General features: G+C 42.8%; 1 protein-coding gene across 3 annotated transcripts in view; it reads left to right on the forward strand.

The window, feature by feature from the left end:
• Bfar (bifunctional apoptosis regulator) overlaps positions 1-20,736 on the forward strand; it is a 33,019-nt gene extending 12,283 nt beyond the window's left edge. For 2 of the 3 annotated variants that reach the window (NM_001013125.2, XM_063269266.1), the window contains 7 exons: positions 3,295-3,629; positions 7,197-7,401; positions 8,043-8,212; positions 10,689-10,833; positions 14,974-15,147; positions 16,089-16,291; positions 19,298-20,736. In NM_001013125.2, coding sequence (NP_001013143.1) covers positions 3,367-3,629; positions 7,197-7,401; positions 8,043-8,212; positions 10,689-10,833; positions 14,974-15,147; positions 16,089-16,291; positions 19,298-19,490 — 1,353 coding nt within the window. In that variant the 5' untranslated portion in view covers positions 3,295-3,366 and the 3' untranslated portion in view covers positions 19,491-20,736. The remainder of the gene's footprint in view (positions 1-3,294; positions 3,630-7,196; positions 7,402-8,042; positions 8,213-10,688; positions 10,834-14,973; positions 15,148-16,088; positions 16,292-19,297) is intronic. The other variant, XM_039086234.2, reaches the window with a different exon arrangement.
• Positions 20,737-25,942: the final 5,206 nt, after the last annotated feature.

The following is a 25,942-nucleotide window of genomic DNA, read 5'->3' on the forward strand; positions in this document are numbered from 1 at the left end:
CTTTTTTTGTTTTTGTTTTTGTTTTTGTTTTTTTTTCGGTCATATCATCCCTCTCCTCTCCTGCCTTCCCAACTCCTCCTCCCCCAATATAGTTTCTCTGTGTAGCCCTGGCCCTCTTCCACCAGGCTTGCCTCAAACTGAGAGATACATTTGCCTCTGCCACTCAAATGCTGGGATTAAAGTTCTGTGCCACATAGCCCAGCAGCATGGTACCATTCTTACTCAATTTACCACAGGTACCTTCTTTGGTTGGAATAAGTGTGATATGGGAAGGCAAGCCTCCGTCCCCACAGTGTGCATTGTGTAAAGAAGAAGTCAGTGTTGAATGTCTTCCCTAATGCACCCCAACTTTTTGCTCCCTGAGACAGGGACAGTATCTCACTGTATAGCTGTATAGCCATGGCTAGCCAACTCACAGGTACCCAACTGCCTGCTTACACGTACTGGAATTAAAGGTGTCACTTAATTTTTTGACACAGAGACATATTTACAAATCAGTTCAGCTAGACTAATTGGCCAGTGAACCCCATGGATCTCCCTGCCTTTGGTTCCTTGGTAGTGGGATTATAAGCACACACTACCCTTGCCTGAATTTCCATGGCTGCTGAGGCTTCAAACTCAGGCATCTATGCTTCCATGACAAGCACTGCCTCCCCTTCCCCTTAATTTTTAACTTATTTTCTTAACATTCTATATATTCTTCATGGTCCCACAGCACTAATCCCTGATCCTTATATTTCGTTTTCTGCCTTCTTAAAGCAAAGCATTAATACCCTGTATGGTGCTTTGAATGATAAATGTCTCCCAGAGTCTTGGGCATTTAAATTGGTCCTAGTTAGTAGAGAGCTATTTGGGTAGTGTATGGTTTGTATATGCTAAACCCCAGGAGTGGCACTATTAGAAGGTGTGGCCATGTAAATGTGAAGTGTGTCACTGTAAATGTGGACTTTAAGACCCTTATCCTAGCTGCCTGAAAGTCAGTTTTCCACTAGCAGCCTTCAGATGAAGATGTAGAACTCTCAGCTCTGCCTGTACCATGTCTGCCTGGACTGAATCTCTGAACCATAAGACAGCCCCAATTAAATGTTGTTCTTATAAGACTTGCCTTGGTCATGGTGTCTGTTCACGACAGTAAAACCCTAAATAAGACAGGTAGGTTTAAGAGGTGTGGCTTTGTTAGAGAAAGTGTATCTCCTTGGGGGCAGACTTTAAGAATTTAAAGATTGAATCATTTCTACTTAGCTGTTTTGTGCCTGTGCTCAGCATGTGAGGTGTGAGCTCTCGGCATCCTCATCCGACCATGCCTGCTGTGTTGGCGCACTTTCCTACCTTGATGAACACTCAGCCCTCTGGAAGCATAAGCCAAACCCCCTTCCTTCTCTTTTAAGTTATCTCAGTCGTGGTGTTCTAACAGAGCAACAGAGCAGTAAGCAAGACATCTTTGTGACTTGTCCATAATTCTTCTCAGCCCAGCCCCATTCACAAAGAGATTTGTCATGGAGAACTCAGCTTCACTGACTTCACTGCACCTGAAATTGTCATGTGCTCTCAGCAGCCATCTTCCAGCTTCATTAACCTGGTATAGGAAACACCATAGCAGATCACAGCCCTGTCTGTCACTGCTGGTTTTGGCAAAAATACAAAACAGTGCCCGAAGCAGGCCTAGCTAGCTCTCACTTAGATGGCCTGTATCCTGCCCCTAGCTGAATTCAGATGTGATGGTCTTTTATCTAAGGGCCTGGCTTAGCACCTAGCTTTTAAGAGATGCTCAGAGAGTGATGGTGTCCTGGGCTGAGGATGTAACTCAGTACTAGAATACCTGCCTAGTATAGACAAGGTTTTGATCTTCAGCAGTGCAAAACCAAAACAAAAATGCTTGTAATGTACTTATCATATACTAGTGTGTCACACTGAGAAGGCTGAGCTGCACACTGGGGCCTGTGTTCATTTTTTGTGTTTTATTTGCATGTTATGGTTTTCTGGAGTAAAAATTTTGCTATGTGGCCCTGTCTAGCTTGGTACCCACTATATTGCCTAGGCTGTGTTAATCCTACTGGGCAAGAATAAGACCACTGCCACAATTTTTGAGCCAAAATTTAAGCAAGCTTTATTCAGTACTGGCCAGGATGATGGACACTAGCCATGTCCACACCTGGGATTCCCAGAGAATGACTGTGAATTACACATTAGTCCCAGTGCTATAAAGGCAAGTCCCACACAGCCACATACTTCTTGCACTTGCCCAATCAAAGCAAGCATACTTCGTGATGTACTTCCTGCCTCTGTGCCTCCTGCCTATGTGTGATCAAGCAGTTGATCACACATCCTGTGCAGTTGGGGCAACCAACCTTGTTTACAGGAGTGAAAACAGTTGGCTTGTTATCTACTTGAAGAACAGCCCTCGGCATTCTAGGAAGTTATCTATCCTTGGTCAAGTGGATCTTACGGGTTTAAGACATTTTATTTTATAGCTCTCTTAAGTAATTTAAACTTAAAACATAACTTTAACCCTCTGGAGTTAGTTGCTTGCCTCAGCCTCCTTGGTTCTACAGGTGTAAGCTACCATAGTTAGCTTTTTTTTTTAATTATTTAATACACTGTGTAGTTGTCTTCAGACACACCAGTAGAGGGCATCAGATCCCATTATAGATGGTTGTGAGCCACCATGTGGTTGATGGGAATTGAACTCAGGACCTCTGGAAGAGCGGTCAGTGCTCTTAGCTGCTGAGCCATCTCTTCAGCCCCATAGTTAGCTTTTATTGTTTTGACGTGATCTTTGTATGCTCTCATGCTAGTTTCAAATTAAAGTGCTGTGACCCTCCTCAACTCCTGAACAAGTGTACACTGTCTGTTAATATGGTGTCTTCAAACATCATGCCTAAGCTCTTGTCTTTGTGGCCAGTGTGGATGACAATGGCAAGACTGAGAAACTTACCTTACCACCAGAAATATGTGCCTATTGCCCTCCTCTTGTGGGTGTGGGGTACTGTTTTATACCTTATCATTTTCAGATACAGCTTAGTTGGTAGAGTTCTGTCTAGCGTGTATGAAGCCCTGGCTCAATTCACAGCTTCACAGAAACAAGGTATGGTGCACACATCTTTGTTCTTGACTACTAGGAGCTTGATGCAGGAGGGTCTAGAATTTGAGCCAGCCTGGACTATATTACTCACCTCTCCCCCACACATATACCCCTTAAAAAGAAAAAGAGAAAAAAAAACCTTGAATGAAATGACAGTAATCTTACAGCTACTGTTCATCCTGTTTTATTGCTCTCTCCCTCCACTCCCACAGACTACGATGCACTATAGCAGTATCCCGAGTTTGAAAGTGTCTATATGTATGGATCCCTGAATTTGCTGAGAGATGGAGGAGCCTCAGAAAAATGACCTGAGCATGAGAGGGCAGGAAGAAGATCATCCTGTCAGAAGCAGTGGCCCTCAGATTTCTGTGAGTGAGTTCTCCTGCCACTGCTGTTACGACACCCTGGTTAACCCCACCACCTTGAACTGTGGCCACAGCTTCTGCCGGCACTGCTTAGCATTATGGTGGATGTCTTCAAAGAAAACAGAGTGTCCAGAATGCAGAGAAAAATGGGAAGGTTTTCCCAAAGTCAACATTCTCCTCAGGTAACATTGGGTCCTTTGACAGCATGGATGTGCAGTGTGGTTCTCTGTGGGAACTGCTGTTATGAAGAAGCAGACTTGGGGCAGAGCTTGGAACCAAAACACCAGATTCCCTTTCTTACAAGTCCTGGTTGTCATCTGTCCTGTTTTATTTATTTTTTTAGACAAGGTCTCACTGCACCATGTCGGGCTGGCATGGACCTGCTGGGTAGATTAGGCTGGCCTTGAATTCACAGACCTATCTGCCTGCCTCCTGAGTTCCACTCCACTACCTTTCCTATTGACTCTTGAACCCACTTAGAGTTTTAGGAACGAGTCTCACTCAACTCAGGGTGGCTTCAGACTCACACCGCCTCTTGCCTCGGCCTTCTAAATGCTAGGATTTTAGGGACAGGCTGACATGCACAGCTGACCGTTTTGTTCCACAGGAAGAAACAGACATACATTTCTGGTTATGACTGTTGCTTACAATCCCCTATTCCAGAGCACTTCTTCTTGGTTTATACTTAGAAGAAAATGATAAAACTGTACAATTAGATGCTGACTTTCATAATCTGTAAGTAAAACCTATGTCTGTCATCACCTGGTAAAGTTTCTTTCACAACCAGCCACAAACCCTTTCAGATGGCTGGTTCTTTCATGCTCCCATGCGTAGAGCTTTTCCAGTTTTTGTTTTACTGGTTCTGGTTTCTTTTTATTTGTATCTATGATTTTTACCTGCGTTTACAAATGTGCGTCTTATTTGTGCCTGAGAAAGTCAGACGAAGGTACTGGGTGCCCTGGAACTGGAGTTCTGGTTGTGAGCCATCATGTGGATTCTGGGAATCAAACTTGGTTCCTCTGTAAGAGCAGCAACACTCTTAACACAGAACCTCTTCAGCTCTTCCTAGTTTTTGTTTGTTGGTTTTGGTGTGGTGTTGTGTGGTGTGGTGTGGTGTGGTGTGGTGTGTGTGTGTGTGTGTGTGTGTGTGTGTGTGTGTGTGTGTGTGGTTTGTTCCTTTTTTTTTTTTTTTTTTTTTTTTTGAGACAGGGTCTCACTATATAGCTTAGAGTTCACAGAGATCTGCCTACGTCTTATGGGATCAGTCATGTGCTACCATGCCCAGTGCCTTTTGAGGATCTCATTCTTTTTCTTCTTCTTACCTTAGCAATGTGCCTAACCTCTCTCAGATCATTAGAATACCCAAAAGGTCCTCCAACCCTTCAACCCAGCATTGCTTATAACTATCTGCTTTACTTTACCAAAGAGCCCTACGGGGCCAGCAAGATAGCTCTGTAGGTTAACACACTGCCAGACCTGGCCACCAAAGTCTAATCTCCTCCTTCCACAGGGTAGAAAGTTGTCCTCCAACTTCCAGCATGTTCCATGGAGAGAAAAAAAAGGAAGGTTTCCCCAAAGTCAACACATCCATAAACACATACACAAAATAAGTAATGTAATAGAAAGAGTTTTAGAACTAGGCCTAGGCGTCCCCATACTTAGCTTGGTTCTGAGAGCTCATACACTAGGCCAGCCTGGGCTATAGAGTGAGCTCCAGGACAGCAGGGCTACACAGAAAAACCCTATCTTGAGGGGAAAAATAAAAATAAAGAAAAAAAGAAGCTTTTTAAAAAATTTTTTTTTATAGCCAACAGATCCTACTACAGGGTCTAAAGCTGGTGGACTTATGCAGAGGGTAAATGACAGTGGGCACTTAGCCCCAGTTGATTATAACATAACCCTGTCCTAAGGCTCAGGGCAAATCATGGAAAGATCGTTAGAGCCAGAGATGAAAGACCAAGATGCTTCATATGAGGTACTTTCGAGATATAACAAGGAAGCTACAACCTGAAATCTGAAAAATGTTTGCATTAATAAGACCTGAATGAACACACCACCAGTTGACAGTTGACATGGCAACTTTCAAATCCTACCTCTAAATCAAGAACTACAAGCAGTCCGTGACTGCTGAGAGAAAGAGAATCAGTGTTCCCCAGGGACAAGCTCATCCAATTCTAAGTGGTCAGCACTGGACACATATATTTGAGCAGCACCAAGTGGACTCAGTGGGTTTTATATATAAAACACTAATAAAGTCATTAATTTTACAGGGAAGAATTAGAGGAGAGGGAAAAGGGGAAATGATGTAAATTACCAATATTCATTTGTAAAATTAAAAAAAAAAACCTAGATTTTTTTTATAAAAGAAGGAAATAGCACTTCTGTCAAAAAAATAACTATATAGAATACTTTTCCAATTGGATTTTATTTTCTATTTCTGTAAGTGAATTTCTATGTAACATAAACTGTACATACAGATATATACATTCATATACTTTTAATTTCATTGGGTTTTTGAAACAGGGTCTCATTTTGTGGCCCAGGCTAGACTCAAAACCACAGTATTCACCCTATTTGGCTTCCCTAATGCTGGGACCACTGGCAATAACAGCCACATCTAGTTTATTGTTTATATCATTTTTAAAAGTCAGAATTAGTAATCAAGCTAGCAATCTCTTCTCTCTTACCTTAGGATCTTTCCTTTTTCTGCTGAGTAACTTCAGTTATGACTTAGTTGTGATTTTGTTCAGATTTTTAAAACTTTTGAAGAGGTCTGGAGAGAGAACTCAGGAGTTAAGTGCATACGACTCCTACAGAGGATCTGGGTTCAACTCCCAGCACCCACATGGTAGTGCCTGTAATTTTAGCTCCAGGAGTGGTGCCCATACATACACTCAGGCACACGTGCACTCTGGAAATATGTCACCCATGCGTGTACTCAGGCACACACCCACGTATGAAGTAAGTAAATTCGTAGCACAAAAGAATGCAATTGAAGCAGGGCATGCTGGTGCAGGAAGAGGATCCAGGAGCTCAGAGCTCAGTTATCCTTGCTGTCTGAGGAAATCAAGGCCACCCTGGGCTACATGAGACCTTTCAAAAATACTTTTCAATATATGTGCTGACAGAAAAATGCTAGTATTTTCTCACATCAGTGTGTATTGGAATATCACTGTTGTCATGCAGTTATCTAACTTGACACTCAGTGGGCCAGTACATTTATAAGAATATGTGGTATTCTACCATAAGAGTTCAATATTCTAGGCTCAGCAGGTCATAGTACTTGCCACTCAAGCATGATGACCAGAGTTTGATGGTAGAGGATAACAGACTCCTGAAAGTTGTCATCTAACCTCCACACGTGCATGACCATGCTCACTCATTGGACACATATGTGAACGTAATCATTGTAAGTCATTTTATTGAGTCAATCTCACTATGCCATCCAGGCTAGCCTGGAACTGTCTATGTAGATCAGGCTAGCTGGGAACTCACAGAGCTCTGCCCTTGGAGTGTTAGGATTAAAGGTGTGTGTACCACACCTGGCACTATCAAGGGCAGGGTGGTAAAGCACTTCGCTGCCACATATGAGGCCTTGGGTTTAGTCCTTTCAGGGAAAAGACTTGGGTCTGAATATTTCATTTGACTGTTTCCTTAGTGGTGGACACATAGGTTGTTGTTAATTTTTGCTTTTTTGTAGAACTCTTTATTGCTCTTTACCTATCCTGTGGTTTCTCTCCTCTCCACAGGGACGCCATTGAAAAGTTATTTCCTGATGCCATTAAAATGCGAGTTGAAGACATTCAGCAGAATAATGATGTAGTCCAAAGTCTTGCAGCCTTTCAGAAATATGGGAATGATCAAAATCCCTTAGCTCCCAGCACAGGGAGAGTGAATCAGCAGAGAGGAGGGGGATTCTTCTCCGGCGTACTCACAGCTTTAACTGGTGTGGCAGTAAGTTTGGCTGTTTAATCTACACCCTGCACCAACCCCCAGTTGCTTCTGAAGTCAGTTCTAGCATCACTTTAAACAGTTGATAGTGTGACCAGGTCTAACTCTTTGTAGTCACTAGAATTGTGTTGCATGGTGAAAACAGAACCTGTATAATAGGCTTTGTCTGGGTAAGTGTTAGCTCTGCTCCTATTTAACCTAACTCTTCCTGACCTCTCCAGTGGCATCATGATGAAACCCCCATTGTAGAACTCAGGAAAAAGGCAGAACAAGACTGAGAAACCATATCTGCACTGTTGTAGGCTTCTTAAGAGCACATATGTCACTGCCAGTGTAAAGACTGCTTAAGTCCAGTCTTCTGAAAATCTTAATGGTTTCCCCTAGAAAAGGCAAATGAGTTGGTGAAGTCAGGGACACAATTGATCCTACACTGTTTGTCATGTAACCTTTCCAGATCTTTGCACAGTCATGAGCAGAAATGAGCCTGGAGACTTATGTCCTCATTCTCTGTGACACAGGGTGCCTTCTTTCTTGAATAGACTTGGTGTCTTTTCTCAGACTCAGCCACTTCCTTGCCCTGCCCCTTCGACTCCTCACATCCTTAGAAACTGACCTTTTCGCTCTGGTCTCCTGTCTCCTTTCAGGTCATCCTGCTTGTGTATCACTGGCGCAGCAGAGAGTCTGAGCATGGCCTCCTGGTGCACAAGGCTGTAGACAAATGGACGACAGAAGAAGTTGTCCTCTGGTTAGAACAGCTAGGCCCTTGGGCCTCACTGTACAGAGACAGGTTCTTATCTGAAAGAGTAAATGGAAGGTGAGGAATTAAAATCTGTCACACCAGGGTAAGTGTGGTGGTGCAGGCAGGCCTTTAATCTCAGAGGCAGGCAGAGCTCTTGTGAGTTTGAGGCCAGCCTGGCAACTATCAGGCCACAAGGTGACATAAGGAAATCCTGTCCACACCAGACTGTTTGTAGATGGCTTTATTGAGATACATTCTACCTGCCACAAATCCTTTTCTTACAGAAGTGAATGTGTTTGTAATGTCTTCACAGATATATACAACCATTTCCAGTCATTTCCTGACTCCCCAACAGACCCTCTTTTCCTTACTGGTCCACTCTCACTCCTTCTCCCTCAGTAGATTCCATTTATCTTTGCCTGTGGATCCTGCATATAATCATGCAACATGGACCCCTTTTGTGCAGCTTTTTCACTCAGGCTAATTTCAAGGTTCACAGTGTTGTAACATCACCTGTGCTTTAGTCTGTCTCTGAAAAACTCTTCATACAGGTAGACCAGATTGTCAGTTCTTCTCTCTCTCTCTCTCTCTCTTTTTTTTTTTTTTTTTTTTTTTTTTTTCAGAGCTGGGGACCGAACCCAGGGCCTTGCGCTTGCTAGGTAAGCGCTCTACCACTGAGCTAAATCCCCAACCCCAGTTCTTGTCTTGATGGGCATTTGACTTGATATCATTTGGAGCTCTTTGAAGAGTGCTGCTAAAGTCATTCCTTTCACAAGGTTTTGTGTAGATATGTATTTTGGGAACTCTTCTTGGAGAGGAATGGCCACATCCCAGGGTCTATATGTATTTACTTTTCAAACACATTGAGTAATCGGTTAATTTCTATCTTACTCCTCATTATGAAAGTAACATTTATTGTTTTTAAAGACTAGCTGGGCAGCAGGAGTGCACGCTTTTAATCCCAGCATTCAGGCAAAGGCAGGCAGATCTGAGTTCAATGCCAGCCTGGTCTACACTGAGATCAGGACAACACAGTGAAACCCTGTCTCAAAAAACAAACAAACAAACAAAAAGAAGACAAAGAAGAATGACAATGTTGCTACTCTTCACAAATTATTGCTGTTAATATCATAATAGACATAACTGAACATGGTGGTACACAGTTATCCCAGCACTTAGAAGATATAGGTAGGAGGGTCAGAGTTCAAGTTCAACCTGGGTTATACATCACACCCTGTCTCAAAAAAAATCTTATCACATGTCTTTCCAAATCTGAAGGAGTTTTCTTGCCAGGTTGCCATGCTGGAAATTACAAAGGGCTTTGAACATACGAGCTGCTCTCCACTGTTGAAACCCTCCCTGGCCCTAGTGTCTTTCTGTTTAGTTTATATAGTTATATAAATATTTTGTTGGGTTCTAGGGGTTTTTTGTTTGGTTTAGCTTCGCTGCTTTGTTTGTTTGAGACAGATTTAACAGTGTATCCCAGTCTGATCTTGAGTGTTCAATTCTCTCGTGTTATAATTATAGGAGTGAACTTAGCTTTTTATATCCTCTTCTACAGAACTATCTCTCACCTACAAGGGTGGTTTTAACAGTGATAACAGCTGTAGAAATAGATTGTTGGATAGGTTGTTGTAGAAATAGATTTTGGGTATTTTTTTGCTTTGCATTTTCATTCCATTTTGTTTTCTCTGTTTTCTTTCTTACTTTTATACATAATGAATTTTTAAATTTATTTGTGTGTGTGTGTGTGTGTGTGTGTGTGTGTGTGTGTGTGTGTGTGTGTGTGTTGCCTCCATTTTTTGTCTCTGTATCATAAGTATACCTGGTTCGTGTGGAGCTGAGAAGAGAGCCTTCAGATTTCCTGGACCTGGAGTTATAGACCAAATGTAGCCACCAAATCAGTTTGGGAATTGAACCCAGGTCTGCTGGTAGAGTGGCCTCTTAATTACTGAATCATCTCCGGCCCCTAAAGTAAATAAGGGGTTTATAACTCTTATTAAGTTGAATCAGTATCTCAGAACAACCACCATTTCTGTTTTGTTTGAAGTTGAGATCTTGATATGTTGCCCAGGCTGGCCTCAGACTGAACATCCTTCTGCTTCAGCCTTCCAAGTCACTAGTATTGCAGATGTGCAGTATTGAATACAGCTAAAGCCACCACGTTTAATGTAATAAAGTGTTCAGTTGGATTTCCTTCTGGTTTTCTCCTACATACATCCTTTTAGAAATAAAGTAATATGACGGTAGGAATCTGTAATGGATTGGAGGCTTAAGAACAAACATCCTGATGTGCCTAAAGCAAGTCACTTTATTTCTGAAGCCAGGTTTTGATCCATAGTATGGGCATGATCCATAGTATTTAACTCTGCAGAGTTAAATAATGACAATGGTTTGTGAAAATATTTCCAATTGGAAATTGGCAGGCAGTAAACAAACTGCTCTTGGCACAACTGTCTGATTAAACTAATGTTCAGCCTTACCAAGCAAGCCTACATCCCTGTGCAGTAAGGCAAAACCCAGTGTCTGCCTCCACCCCTCATCCCTGCAGGTTACTTTTAACTTTGACAGAAGAAGAATTTTCCAGGGCACCTTACACCATAGAAAACAGTAGCCACAGAAGAGTCATCCTCATGGAGCTGGAGCGCGTGAGAGCCCTGGGTGTGAAGCCACCACAGAATCTCTGGGAATACAAGGTAAACTCGTGGTTTCTTGTTTTGATTGGGGAGAGGGAGTGGTAGAAAACCACTAGCAATCACCTTGCTGTTCAGTGTGTGACTTAAAAAACACTGCAGACAATGAAACTGCAGGCACTGCTAGTCTCCAGAGGCACCATGTCCCACAGTAGGTGCTTCACAAGCCTCTCAGGTTTCTGTTCATAATCTATGATATCCACTAGATACATTGTTCCACAGGTAAGAGTCAAGAACCACGGACAGTCTTCTGCAAATAGCTGGTTTTCCCTGGTGCTCTAGTTCATTCTTTATCTCTTTGATGAATCCTTTACTGAACATGTGTGACAATTTATGGATATTCCTGTTGATAGTAACAACTTTTCTGTTCTGACTATTACTGTTACAGGTTACATGATTGTTGTACATAGAGAACCTAATTATTAGTAAAATATAAAAGCTTACATAGATGCTGTATTTGTCAGATATAGTTAGGTATGTCCTGAAGAGGTGGAGTTTGGGTGTGCCTTTCAAACCTCCATAGATAAGAATGCTAAAGAATGGAAAGTCCCTGCCTATGCTATGGCAAGTGCTTGAGAAAGGTCTTAAGTCTTTGCTCTATGACCTGAGGCAAAGTCAACTGAATGACCTTGAGCAACACCACTGTAAAGGAGCAATGAGTCAGCCCCTACTGATGTGGCTTGGAGACCCCCGCTGTGTGGAGAGTAAAGGGAGCTGGAGAGTTCTTTCATAAGCAATTGGACCTTTGATAGAGCTTGCTCTCTTCTTTTGGCTTGGAAGGAACTCTTGGTAGGAGAGAGAGAATTTTCTCTGTGGGCTTGTCAGATGTCAGAACAATACAGAAAAACTGTCAGGACTCAGGTAAAACAGTATTCTAGGAAAAGAAATCTTGGGTTTGTGGGAGCTCAAGAGAAAAGTAGACTAGCTAGGTAGAATGACACAGAAAGAGCTTTCTAACGTGCTAGCAGTTTAGTTGTAGGATCAGAAATGTCATTCAGAAAGTAAAGTTATCTCTTGAGTGAGCTAGCAGGGTTGGAACTCAGTTTACGGCTCTCATTTCTTTATTGGTGTAAATACTGGATGATTTTAATGGTTACAACAAATGGTGCTGCTTTAGATATTCTCATTCTTCAGCATATTTACAATACATTGACAGTATATGAAGAAGTATCTAATTATCAGCTCACAAATAATACATAACTTCATCTTACTGTATCAGATAACTTGATCCTCATTGTGATGGTGTCAGTTGATTCTCCTTTACAGACAGAAAAGATGAAACTGTAAAAAGCAATTATTTGGAATATAGACATGCATGCATGTTGAAAGAGGCATTATAAAGAAAGATGAGGGGGGCTGGGGATTTAGCTCAGTGGTAGAGCGCTTACCTAGGAAGTGCAAGGCCCTGGGTTCGGTCCCCAGCTCCGAAAAAAAAAAAAAAAAAAAAGAAAGATGAAACTATATAACTCTTCTTTTTAAAGATTTATTTATTATATATAAATACACTGTCACTGTTCTCAGACACATCAGAAGAGGGCATCAGATCCCATTACAGATGGTTGTGAGCCACCATGTGGTTGCTGGGAATTGAACTCAGGACCTCTGAAAGAGCAGTCAGTGCTCTTAACCGCTGAGCCATCTCTCCAGCCCATAGCTCTTAAATATGTAGTAAAAATGTTTGTTTGTCATTCAAGAGGTGCAAATGGAATGACTGGGTAGCTTTCATCCATTAGCGGTGTAACATAAAGGAGGACAGTTTATTAATAACATCCCAATGGAAACTGCACTGGCCTTGGCGAGCGTGGGGTTGTTTTGTTTTTTAGACATAGTTTATCTTTGTAGTCCAACTCAAAAGAACTCACAGTCCTCCTACCTCAGTCTCCTGAGTGCTGGGATTGCAGCCATGCAACACCAAGTCTGGATGGGAAAAAAAGTGAATGTAATTAGCCATAGAGCACATTAAAAATAACCCAAGGAGCAGAGCGGTGATGACACATGTCTTTAATCCAGAGGAGGTGGATCTCTGAATTGAGACCAGCCTGGTCTGCAGAACTAGTTCCAGGACAACCAGGGATACACAGAGAAACACTCGAAGAAGGAAGGAAGGAAGGAAGGAAGGAAGGAAGGAAGGGAGGGAGGGAGGGAGGGTGGGAGGGAGGGAGGGAGGGTGGGAGGGAGGGAGGGAGGGAGGGAGGAAGGAAGGAAGGAAGGAAGGAAGGAAGGAAGGAAGGAAGGAAGGGAAGAAGGAAGGAAGGAAGGGAGGGAGGAAGGAAGACAAACAAACATGCCTAAGTGTCTGGGAGATGGCTCAGTGAGTAAAGTGCTTGTATGTAAGCATAAGGACATGAGTTCAGATCCACAGCATCCATGGAAAAGCAAAGCATAACGACCTGGGTAACCCAGGCTCTAATGGGTCAGAAACAGGCAGATCCCAGAAGCTTGTTGGCTGGCCAGCCTAGCCAAAATGGCAGGGTTTAGGTACAGTGAGAGAGAGACTCTGTCACAGAAAATAAAGTAGCAGGTATTAGTAGAGGCCACCATTGTTAACTTTTGGTCTGCGCACACAAGGGAGAACACCTTCACAAATGTGAGGCACATAAACCACACACACACACACACACACACACACACACACACACACACAGAGAGAGAGAGCTTATCAACAGGTTAAATATCTGACACAGATAAACAAACACTCACTAAAAATGAGAAAGTGACTGTGTGTTGTTAATAAGAAAAGGTGACTGGGATAGCTTAGTGATAAAGCCTAGCATGCATGCAAAAGGGGCCTATATTCAATTGCTAGCTCAATGGATAGTTGGGTGGTTTGTCAGTCAATCAACAGATAGGCAAATAGAAATCTCTTCTTGGGGTTGAGGATTTAGCTCAGTGGTAGAGCGCTTGCTTAGCAACCACAAGGCCCTGGGTTCGGTCCCCAGCTCTGAAAAAAAAAAAAAAAGTCTCTTCTTGAGGCAAAAATCTAGACATGCCCAGAACTCAGCAGCTTCCTGTCTTGGGCTCCTAGCTACCAGGATCACATGCCTTCCTCACCAGACTTGACTCTTTTTTGTTTGTTTCTTTCTCTTGAGATAGAGACTCACCATGTAGCCTTGACTGTCCTAGAGTTCACTACGTAGTTCAAAGTGGCTTTTCTGAACTCACAGAGATTTATCTGCTTCTGCCCCCCAAGTGCTGGGAGCAAAAGCATAATACTTGACTCCTAAAATTCACCTTTTTCAAAATTTACCATAATTTTTGAAGAATGGGTCTGGAGTTCCTTAGTTGAAAATTTGTACAATTTGTACAATTTGAGTGATGGTGATGGTGGTGGTGGTGGTGGTGGTGGTGGTGGTGGTGGTGGTGGTGGTGGTGGTGGTGGTGATGGTGGTTTGGTGTTTTGAGATGATCCCAGGGTAGAGTCAATATCAATGAAACCGATGCTAGTCTTGATCCTACCTCTGCTCCACAAGTGCCAGGATGATAAATGTTCAGCATCATGCCCAGCTCAAGGTGTGTCTTATAATACTGTTTTATTTGCATATTTATTCTTAGAGCTGTGTATACACATGCAGCTGCCATGGCACACATGTGTAAGTCTCACAATCTGCAAATATTGGAAGAAAATCTTTTCTTCTACTATATGGGTGCCAGGGGTCAAACCCAGGTTGTCAGGTTTGGCGACAGGTGCCGTTATTCACTAAGCTATCTTACCTAGCCTAATTTTTTTTTTTTTGTAATGTGTTTGGATATATGGCCTGCTTGTATGTCTATGTACCACATGTGTGCCAAATGCCCTCAGAGGCCCGAAGAAGGATTGAATCTCCTGGAACTGGGTTTGAGGGTGTGCATTCTCACCTCTAGCCAGCGTCTTGGGTTTTGAGATGTTCTTTTGCTATGTGGCTTACCCTTGAACTCGTCTTGATACCAAGGCTGGCCTCAGATTCTCAGTCTTCTTGCACATATTAGAGATGTATACAACCATGCCCAGCAAGACTATAGCTTTTTACAGTATAACCTAACAAATGAGCTCTGTACCACACATGAAAGTCTGGTGGCAAGGGTCATGAGACATTGAAGGAGTGCAACTGGAGAGCTGGCCACAATATATATACCATGGTCCTTTGTCTGTCTTGTTCTCTGCAGGCTGTCAACCCAGGCAGGTCCCTGTTCTTGCTCTACGCCCTCAAGAGCTCACCAAGACTTGGCTTGCTATACCTGTACTTGTTTGACTACACAGACTCCTTTCTACCCTTCATCCACACCATCTGCCCTTTGCAGGAAGACAGCTTTGGCGAGGACATCTTCACCAAGCTTCTGGTAGGAAAAAACTAATTCGTCCGAACCTCGGTGTTGTACAAAACTGGATAAAGTAGATCAGCCTTTGTATGAGTTTTACAGGGCAAGTCCTCTACAGAAGAAAAGGGGCTCTCCTGGAAGCCAGATTTATTTCCTGTACTACTCAGCCAGAGTGATGACTCTTTTAATATTGAAATTTTTTTGTAAAAAGCATTGATTTTGTTATAAAAGACATCAGTGTAGGTACAGAGCACCCTAAGAGGTTAGATGCATGGGCCTTGAGATTTGGCAGGACCCTTGAAGGTTAGTAGGTAGGCCGCTACAAAGCAGGATTTGGATCTGCTCTTAAGGCCTCACAGTAGTAAGCCATGGCCCAGGATATGACTACTGGCACTGGCCAGTTATTTCCCTATGTCATATGTCAATCTCCAACCCCTATGGAAATCCTTTTGCTGGGATGGCTTCTCTGAATCTAATTGATCATTAGAGTAATATCCTTTGTTTCCTACTGTTGGACTATCTGTGTACTGTACTATACACACTCTAAAGGAATTACTTCTTCAAGGTACATATTTAGGTCTTTTTTTTTTTCCACCCACCATATCACCATTCTATCACAGCTAAGATGCTCAATTCTAGGCATGTTTTGACCTTCCCATGTAGGTGCAAAGGAATAGAACAGAAATCTTACATTCATTTCACCCTGTTATTCATAATTCAGGCCTATTAAGATTTTTACCTCTGAGGGGTTGGGGATTTAGCTCAGCGGTAGAGCGCTTGCCTAGCAAGTGCAAGGCCCTGGGTTCGGTCCCCAGCTCTGAAAAAAAGAAAAAAAAAAAGAAAAAAAAAAAAAAAGATTTTTACCTCTGATCTTCCACAATCAAATATAAAAGCTCACCTATTGACATTACTTGTATAAATCAGTTCTTTGATTGGGACTCTGTTGTGTGCTCTTCTTCAAGGACCTGAGGGAGCCCACGTGGAAGCAGTGGAGAGAATTCCTTATCAAGTACTCCTTTCTCCCGTATCAGCTGATTGCAGAGTTTGCCTGGGACTGGCTGGAGGTCCACTACTGGACATCGCGCTTCCTCATCGTCAATGCCATGCTGCTGTCTGTTCTGGAGTTGTTCTCTTTTTGGAGGATCTGGTCAAGAAGCGAACTGAAGTAAGTGCCTTACTGTGGGATGGTTGGAGCACTGGGGAGTGATAAAGAAATACCAATGAAGATGGTCCCCTTTAAAATATTTTCAGATCTGGCATGGGAAGAGGGTTCCCTAGTACCCCCATCAACAATGGCCTGTAACTCCAACCACAGGGGATTTGACATCCTCTTCTGGCCTCTGAGGACACTACATTCATATGCAGAAACATACATATACATAAAACTAAAATAAATGAATTAAAATAAAGTCGTTTTAAAAATTTTTACCTTGACTCCTCAGGCTCTGACTTGAGAAATATTCTTTAAACAGCAAATAAGAAAGTTATTTGTGTCTGGGAAGCGTCTTCATTCCATATAGAGGTTTGGTTTTGTTCTTGATTTTCTTTGGTTTCTTTGTTTTATTTTGTTAGAGATGGGGTCTGTCTTAGGTTCCTAATGCTATGATAAAACACTTTGATCAAAGTCAACTTAGGAAAGCTGGTGTGGTGGTGCACTTTTTTAATCTCAGCACTAGGATCTCAGAACTGGGAAACGGAGACCTGCAGATATCTGGGAGTTCAAGTCCAGCCTGATCTACAAATCGAGTTTCAGGACAACTAGTGCTGTTACACATAGAAACTCTTTTTTGAAAAAAAAAATCAGTTTCTAGAAGAAAGGATTTATTTCAGCTTATTGTTTGTAGTTCATCTGGGGAAGGCAGGACAAGAACTGAATCAGAGGCCGTGGAGGAATGCTGCTTCCTGGCTTGTTCACCACGCTTGCTCAGTTTGCTTTCTTATACCACCCAGACCTTCACAAAAGTGGCATGGCCTACAGTGTGCCAGGTTCTCTCCTGCCCCAGGAGAACTATAGGCATGTGCTATTCCTCTTGGCGTTTTGTGGTCTTTGGTTTTGTTTAGTTTTTAGGTTTCTGTTATGTATGTATATAAAATTATTTTGTATATATATGTTTATTTTGTCCTGCTTTGTAGCTCTGTCTAGCTACTCACTAGTAGACCAAGGTCACAAATGCTAGGACTAAAGGAGTACACCACTATACTATACTTGGCTCACTGTGCTAATTTGTGTGTGTGTAGCCCATGGCTGGTCTCAAACTTAACAAGCATGCCTCTGCCTGCCAAATGCTACACACATGTACAACTGGCTTCCATATCACACCCTCATTGAAAAGTAAGCCAGATAATTTCTGAAGTGGGGGTTAATTGAAGGATTTTATTAATTGATGAGTAATCAAAGGAAAAGCAAGTATAAAAAAAGAGCAATATAGTAAAGGCCAGAGAGATATCATCGGAGTTTTATAGTGTTCTAATTCTGTTTTGCCAGCACTTGGGACAGTAACGTTTCTGGATAAATATAGGATGAGAACATTGGGCTACCCAGTCTGTAGGTATATCTATTGGTAGCAAGTGATAGGAGCCTACCTAATTGACTTACTACAAAGAATTTAAATGCTTACCCAGAGTAGAAAGCATGTTTGGACCCTATCTCAGTGAGGGCCTTACTGCTGTGAAGAGATATTATGACCATAGCAACTCTTTTTTTTTTTTTTTTAAGTTTTTCTTTCCTTTTCTTTTTTTCGGAGCTGGGGACCGAACCCAGGGCCTTGCGCTTGCTAGGCAAGTGCTCTACCGCTGAGCTAAATCCCCAACCCCGACCATAGCAACTCTTATAAAGGACACATTTAAGTGGGACTGGCTTAGAATTCCAGGGGTTTTTTAGTTCATTATTGTCATGGCAGGAAGCATGGCAGCACACAAGCCAGCATGGTGATGAAGAAGGACTGAGTTCTACATCTTGGTCTGCAGGCAGCAGAAGGAGACTGTATGTCACACTAGGCTAACCTGCCCCCACCTCAAAGCCCGCCCCACAGTGACACACTTCTCCAACTAGGCCACACCTCCTAATAGTGCTACTCCCTATGGGCTAAGTACTCAAGCACATGACTCTGTGGTGGACATACCTATTCAAAGCAGCACAGACCCAGACATCCAAACACTCTTCTCAGGAATGCCTCCTTCAGGACCCTACCCAGCTCCTCTCAGCTCTTCCATCTCATGGCGTGTGCTTGCCCCAGAGCTTGGCCTAGCAGTGCTAGTGAAAAGCAAGCACTTCTTTTCCCATCACACTTGAAACAAGCCTTTACTCTGATTGGCCCAACTTGAATCATGTGCTCTCACAGACATGTTACACTGCAGGAGTGTGCTAGGCTCTCCATGGCCAAGCTCAAGGTATGAAACATATCTCCAGTTCAGATCACAGAGGAAGAATAGAGAAGGGAGGGCCTGGAATGCACACATTGCCCCAGATAGACAATTGCAGGCACCTCCAGAGCAATTCAGACTGTTCCAGGAAGACAGCTCCAGCAGACAAACAGGCTGCTACCTTGTTTCGCGTTGATGGCCAATTGTGTCTCTCACACAATTCCTGGCCTTATAAATTGTTGTAAGAACTCTCTCCGGTGTTTCTATTCAGCAGACTCCTTTATTCATTAGAGAATGTGGACATTTGTGCTTAGGCTTTGTCCCTGTGCGGTTCATTCCCAACACCATGTGGATAAGGTATGGCGACCCGTGTTTGAAATCCCAGCCTTCAAGAGGCAAAGGCAGAAGGCTGAGAAGTTTAAGATCACCCTTTGTTACATAGCTTGAGCTATATGAAAGTTTGTCTCAAGAAAAAAAGAGCCATTGCCAGGTTGTGATGGCACATGCCTTTCACTGGGAGACAGAAGCAGAGAAGCAGGTAGATCTCTGTCAGTTTGAGACCAGCCTGTTTTAGAGTTCCAGAACAGCTGGGGCTACATAGAGGAAGCCTGTCATGAAAAACCGAAAGAAAAGGAGTGACAGAGCAGGTAGAACAGAGGCTGTACCAGTGTGCCCAGAGACCATCCTTAGAGGTCACATACTAGGAGCTGGAGACTGGTGTCTCTCAGTTGTAGGAACAGGTGATGGGGCAGACCTTCAGTAACCAGCTCATCCAAGCCCACACTCCACCACTCTTTTTTCTTTTCAGGACAGTGCCCCAGAGGATGTGGAGCCACTTTTGGAAAGTATCGACGCAGGGGCTTTTCATGGCCATGTTCTGGCCGCTCATTCCTCAGTTTGTCTGCAACTGTTTATTTTACTGGGCTCTGTACTTCAACCCAATTATTAACATTGATCTGGTGGTCAAGGAAATCCGACGGCTGGAAACCCAAGTGTTCTGATCAGCAGCAAGGCCCTGAGAGAGCCCGCAAATCTACCTGACATCCAAGTTGTGACATTCAAAGAGACAAGGGACTTATTTCTACCCCTGGTAAAGCAAGGTGCTGCTTCTGTGTGTCAAGGCTTCAACCAGGTCCCTTGTCCTTTGACTCTGGCACCATGCTAGGTAACTGCTATCCAGGTGAGGCAAGACTCTGTGGTCAACACCCAGCCAGTCTTCTTACAGGGCTTGAGAGGCTCAGGCTATTTTGGCCAACAGAAGTGGGAGTCTTGGACATGATTTGGGGTGGCATGCTGTCAAAAGGCTAATACAGGCTGTGTGTGATAGTACACACCTTGAATCTGACCACTTGGAAAACAGAGACAGGTGGATTTTTTTTAGTTCAAGACCAGACTGGTCTACAGAGTGAGTTCCAAGACAGCTGGGCTACACAGAGAAACCCTGTCTCCAAAACAATCAAATCAAAACAAAAGGAAGAAAAGATAAAAGGAAGGTTATGATGGTCAGTGGCCTTAACCTCACTGACTGACAGGCTCCCAGACCAGGCTTACTGGGCCAGTTCTGTCACGTGAGTCACATTTAGGAAAACAAGGGTAGGTTTTTGTCATAAGCATAGATAATTGCACATAGAAAATAAAGAGAAAGAGAAAACTTGAGGCTGAGAGACAGTGATGGCTAGCTGTGTTGTTTCCTGTTGTGATCATTGGAAACTGAGTTCTCCTTTCTGTGAGCAGGGTGTCCAATGGAATGCCCGTGAGGCTGTCTTCTTAGGTGACTGAGAGCACTACTTGGTGTTTTGTTTAAATGTGGAATAGACTGTTCAAGGAAGCATTTTGTAAGGTACCCTCATACTGTATAATGGATAATCTTTATTGTCCTGTTCTTTAGTATAAAAGCATGTATAACTATGCCAAGTGCTACCATCATGAATATGGAGTAAGCTGGTGTGTGCTGGTGTAGATGTAGTATATAGCAGATGTAGAGTGCGAGCTCATCAGCCTTGGCCTACCTAAAACAGCATCCAAAGTGTGAGAGTGTGGGGGGAGGTAAGTATATAGGTGTGTGAGGGGGGTGGTGAGTGTATAGGTGTGTGAGAGAGAAAGAGACAGAGACAGAAAGAGAGAGACAGAGACTTAGTAATTCATTAACCCTTTGTATCTCAGAGTGAAGATTTCACTTAAACTTTGCATTGAAAGTTTGAAAAATTACTTGAAATAAATAAATTAAAGATTTTTATATAAATACAACCTCTATAGAGAAGTCTGATTGCTAAGGAATTACAAGGGGAAACCTACATTGCTTGATGTGTTATAACCTAGTCATGTTGAGTTGCCAGCTCCAGGGCATTGAACCAGGATACCGCTTAGAGATTTCTACAGGGAGGGAAGAGTGTTCATCTTTCCCAGTTTTCTCACAGAACCCCAGGGCCACTTGACTTTGTCTGCATAGGATAGAGACTCTGTGGCCCAGGCACACTGTAGTATCTGCATTTCCAGAGACTCCTGCTCTTCCTTCCCATGAGGATGTAGGGACTGGCTGACAAAGGTCACAGTCATAGGTTCAGGAGTGCCCAGGCTAGAACATGTATAGCCAGCCTCCCAATATCCCGCCCCCACCTGCGGCCTTCCACACAAGTAGTAATGCCCAGGAAAAGAGAAGATTGGGCATGAAGCGCCAGAGGGGCTGGCACTCGAGCTTCCATTAGAGTGGGCATGCTCAGATCCAGGAGTATAGGCTTGTGCTAATGCTTGAATCTATGTACCCTCCTAGGAAGGCTTGGGGTCATCAAATGGGAGGTATCCATGGGAAATGTTCAGACCCAGAAAAATGGCACCTTTCCAGATCTGAACCTCATATAACCCAGGATGGCCTCAAACTCAAACATAGCCCAGGCTGATTTTCAGCTTCTGATCATCAAGTCTTTGGAATTCTAGAATTACAGGTGCCATGTAACCACACCCAGTTTTATATGGTGCTAGGAATTGACCTCTAGGCTTTATGCACAGAGAGCAAATACTCTACTAGCTTAGCAATATCCCCTTGCCCAAAGTGGGATTTCTTTAAACAGATCCTGGGAAGAATTAGCACAAATAGGAAACTACTAGAAGCCAAAAGTCAGCAGTGCTGGATACAGAGCAGGGCTCATTTGTGGTAAGTGTGGTGCCACCAAGCCACACACCCAGCCTAACACTGCTTTCAACAGTCAGTTTTCCAAGATTTTACATTCATGATAGAAAAGACTAAAAGTAGTAGGGCATAGTCTCGACTTTTTAAATTTTATTTATTTTTATATATGCGAGTACACTGTTGCTGCCCTCAGACACCAGAAGAAGGCATTGGATCCCATTACAAATGGTTGTGAGCCATCATGTAGTTGCTGGGAATCGAACTCAGGACCTTTGGAAGAGTAGTCAGTGCTCTTAACCACTGAGCCATCACTCCAGCTCCTCAATTGCATCTTCTAAAATGAGGAAAGTACACAAGTGCTGACAATATTTTGGATTATAGAAATTTTAATTCAATTTTTTATTTACATATTTTAATATTTATTTTTCTGTGATGGTTTGCATATGCTTGGTCCAGGGAGTGTCACTATTTGAAAGTGTGGCCCTGCTGGAGTAGGTGTGGCCTCGTTGGACTAGGTGTGTCACTGTAGATTTGGGCTTTAAGACCCTTATCCTAGTTGCCTGGAAGTCAGTTTTCTCCTAGCAGCCTTCAGATGAAGATGTAGAATTCTCAGCTCTGCCTGTACCACGTCTGCCTGGATGCTGCCATGTTCCCTGATAATGGACTGAACCTCTGAACCGTAAGCCTGCCCCAATTAAATGTTCTTCTAAGACTTGCCTTGGTCATGGTGTCTGTGCACAGCAGTAAAACCCTAAGACATCTTCTATGCCTGAATATTTTGCCTGCATGTATGTGTGTACACCATGTGTGACTCATGTGCAGAGGCCAGAAGAAGACATTGGGTTTCCTGGAGCTGGAGTTGCCTATGGTTATGAGCTGTTTTGTGAGTGTTAAAGCTGATTTTGGGTCCTCTAAAAGAGCAGCAAATATCCTTTAAGCACTAAACCGGGGCTGGAGGAATGGCTCAGCAGTTAAGAGCATAGATTGCTCTTCCTGAGTTCAATTGCCAGCAGCCACATGGTGGCTCACAACCATCTGTAATGGGATCTGATGCCCTCTTCTGGTGTGCCCAAAGACAGCTACAGTAAACTCATATAAATAAAATAAAAATAAATCTAAAAAAAAGCACTAAACCATGTCTTCAGTCTGTTCTTTATTATTGAATTTAATGGTTTGGGTGGTTTTTGGTTTTTTTATAGTCTGTATTAGTCGAGGTTCTCTTGAGTAATAGAACTTGAATCTCTATATAGAAAGACAATTTAGTAAAATGATTTACAAGTTGCAGTGTAGCTAATCCAACAATGGCTGGCCATGAACAGAAATACAATAGTTGTTCAGTCTAGCTGGATGAGCTGGATCTCTCAGTATAACCTGGAATCCCAAAAAAAGTTGTCTCTAATACCAGTGAAGGAATGGACTTGCTAGCAAAGGGAGGACAAGCAGGCAAAAAGCAAAAGCTTCTGTCTTTCATGTCCTTATATAGTTTTCCTGCAGAAGGCATTACTCAGGTTAAAGGTGTCTTCTCCTTGTGATTCCACCTCAAGATCCCAATTAAAGGTATGTGTCTTCCTACCTCAAAGATCTGGATTAGAAGTGCATCTACCTGCTTCAAATTAAGCAAATTTCAATTAATTAAGCCTTTCATTTTTGGGTTTTACATAAATCCAAGTAACAACCAAGAATAGCCAACACAAGTATATATCTTGTCAACTTGACATGCGATTACATCTTTTTTTTTTTTCTTTTTTTTTCGGAGCTGGGGACCGAACCCAGGGCCTTGCACTTCCTAGGTAAGCGCTCTACCACTGAGCTAAATCCCCAGCCCCACGATTACATCTTCTTGTGTTTAATTTTCAAATGAAATATATAACAGCATCTAGACATCATATAACTATTCCAGTACAATTACAAATGCATTATATTTTTAGCCAGGTCATAATTACACCTAACATAACTGTCACTCATACAGTTACAAACATAGATATAGAAAAGGTGGCAATATCCCTTGAGGCAAATTTTTCTAGTATCTCAGACTTAATTATGATAATCATTGATATTGTCTTAATGGATGTTCTATCATGATAAATTGAGGAAAGAAAACATAGATTTATGTATGAACATATTCTTAACAAAATAAGACAGAAACACTCATGTCAACCATAATCTTTGTTTCTGTAACTGGTCACAAGGCATTAGCTGGTATTTTTTTATTTTGTTTTTCTAGACAGGGTTTTTTCTGTGTATCCCCTGCTGTCCTAGAAGTAGCTCTGTAGACCAAACTGGCCTCCAGCTCAGAGATCTGCCTGCTTCTGCTTCCTGAGTGCTGAGATTAAAGGTGTGGCCTACCATACCTGGCTCTGACCTGGTGTTTATAAACTACCTTCCTCTACTACCCATTCTGTATTCCCTCCACCCTCCACAAGGATCTCAGGAGGTCTTGGTTCTTTTCCTGGAGTGGCCCAAACCTTCTTTCCTGGTAGGTCTGTGCCCTTTGTTATCCTGCCTGGATTAGGCTGTTGTAGTTTCCCATTGACTCTAATCACAGTACACCATAGGACCAAGAGATGAAGAGATGGCCTTAAGGATTTCCTGTACTCTAGACATACCCTTTCTTACCTCCACTGTGGAGAAGCAATCCAATTTCCTCTTGGTAATCTGGATCTATCACCCCTCCTAACACGGCTATTCCTTTCTTAGCATATTGGTTTAAGAAACCTAGAGTGACAAGGGGAAAATGAGCTTCCAGTTGATGCTCCCTATTCTGGAACCAAAACCTCTAGGCCAGCAGAACTTAAGGTCTAGAGAACTGATGCAAAATTTTTGCTAGTGGATTGTTAGTGGTGATAATGAGTGAAACTATTCCCTTTTCTATCCCTTGATTCCTGGACCCGTGAATCCTAGCTATGGAAGAAATCACACTGTATTTTGGACACTGACTCAAAGAATATCCTGCTTCTGTGCTATCTCAAGAGAGAGAGAGAGAGAGGGGGAGGCAGGCAGACAGACAGACAGATCCAGCCTGGGCTCGATAGGCTTTTATTGAGTCAATAAGAAATAAATGCGGGCTGGAGAGATGGCTCAGAGGTTAAGAGCACTGTCTGCTCTTCCAGAGGTCATGAGTTCAATTCCCAGCAACCACATGGTGGCTCACAACCATCTGTAATGAGATCTGGTGCCCTCTTCTGGCCATGCAGGTGGAACGCTGTATACATAATAAATAAATCTTTATTAAAAAAAAGAAAGAAAGAAAAGAAATAAAACGCAGGGCAAGAGTATATCCCGTTCATACTCATAGGATGCTCATAAGATTTATAGTGTTTTTTGTTTGTTTGTTTGGTTTGGTTTGGTTTGGTTTTGCTCATAAAGCTGCTGTCATGTTGTATAAACCAGAACAGATAGACATAGTTTGAAAAGAAAAAAAAAAAAAAAAAAAAAAAAAAAAGACTATCCTGCCTCTTGCCCCAGCCCTCCAGGCTGCTGCTGCCTAATTGGAAGTGTAATTGTGTCTTCAAGGGCCATTCGACCTTCCTGTCAGGCCAGCTGCTTCAGGATGGTGGGGAACGGTAAGATTCTATAACTGGGGGCCTACTGTGGCACATCTCTGGCTATGAAGTGAGTTCCTTGGTCAGAAGCAATACTGTGCGGAATACCTTGACAATAGATGAAGTATTTTGTAATGCTTTTGTAATGTTATGTTTAGGAAAGTCAAATCTATAACCAGAATAGGTATCTATTCCTGTAAGGACAAAGCATTGTCCTTTCCATGGAGGAAGTGGTCCAATGTAGTCAACCTGCCACCAGGTCACCTTGGAGAATGGTGCATATATGGAATCTGGCTTTTAGCAGCATCTATAGCCAGGTCAGCCCATGTTGCTGAACTCATGCATAACTCTCACCTCTGCCTCCACGGCCACTTTGTTCATGGGCCCACCCTATCTACTTGATTATTGAATTCTTCCTCAGCTGAAGTCACATTTTGATGAACATTTACGTGGAACACAAGTATCTTCATGTCCTTTGCCCATTTAGAGATCTCTAGTCACATACTTCTTCCCAAGGTGTCTTTCTCATCTATTTTCTAATCATGCTCTTTCCAAGTCCCTGACCATCTATCTAGCCAATCCATGAATCTGGACCATCACACATCTGGTAATTTTTCCTTCAATGCAAAATGTGTACAGCCTGAACTTCTGCTCACTGAAGATTTTCCTTCACTGATGTCTTTCAGGGCTGTCCCAGAAAGGGACTGTAATGCTGCAGCTGTCTACTTCTGCGTGGTGCCTTTATTACTTGCAGAACATCAGTAAACCAGGCTTTGGTCCTCTC

The sequence above is a fragment of the Rattus norvegicus genome, chromosome 10 (assembly GCF_036323735.1).
Source record: "Rattus norvegicus strain BN/NHsdMcwi chromosome 10, GRCr8, whole genome shotgun sequence".
Lineage (NCBI taxonomy): Eukaryota > Metazoa > Chordata > Mammalia > Rodentia > Muridae > Rattus > Rattus norvegicus.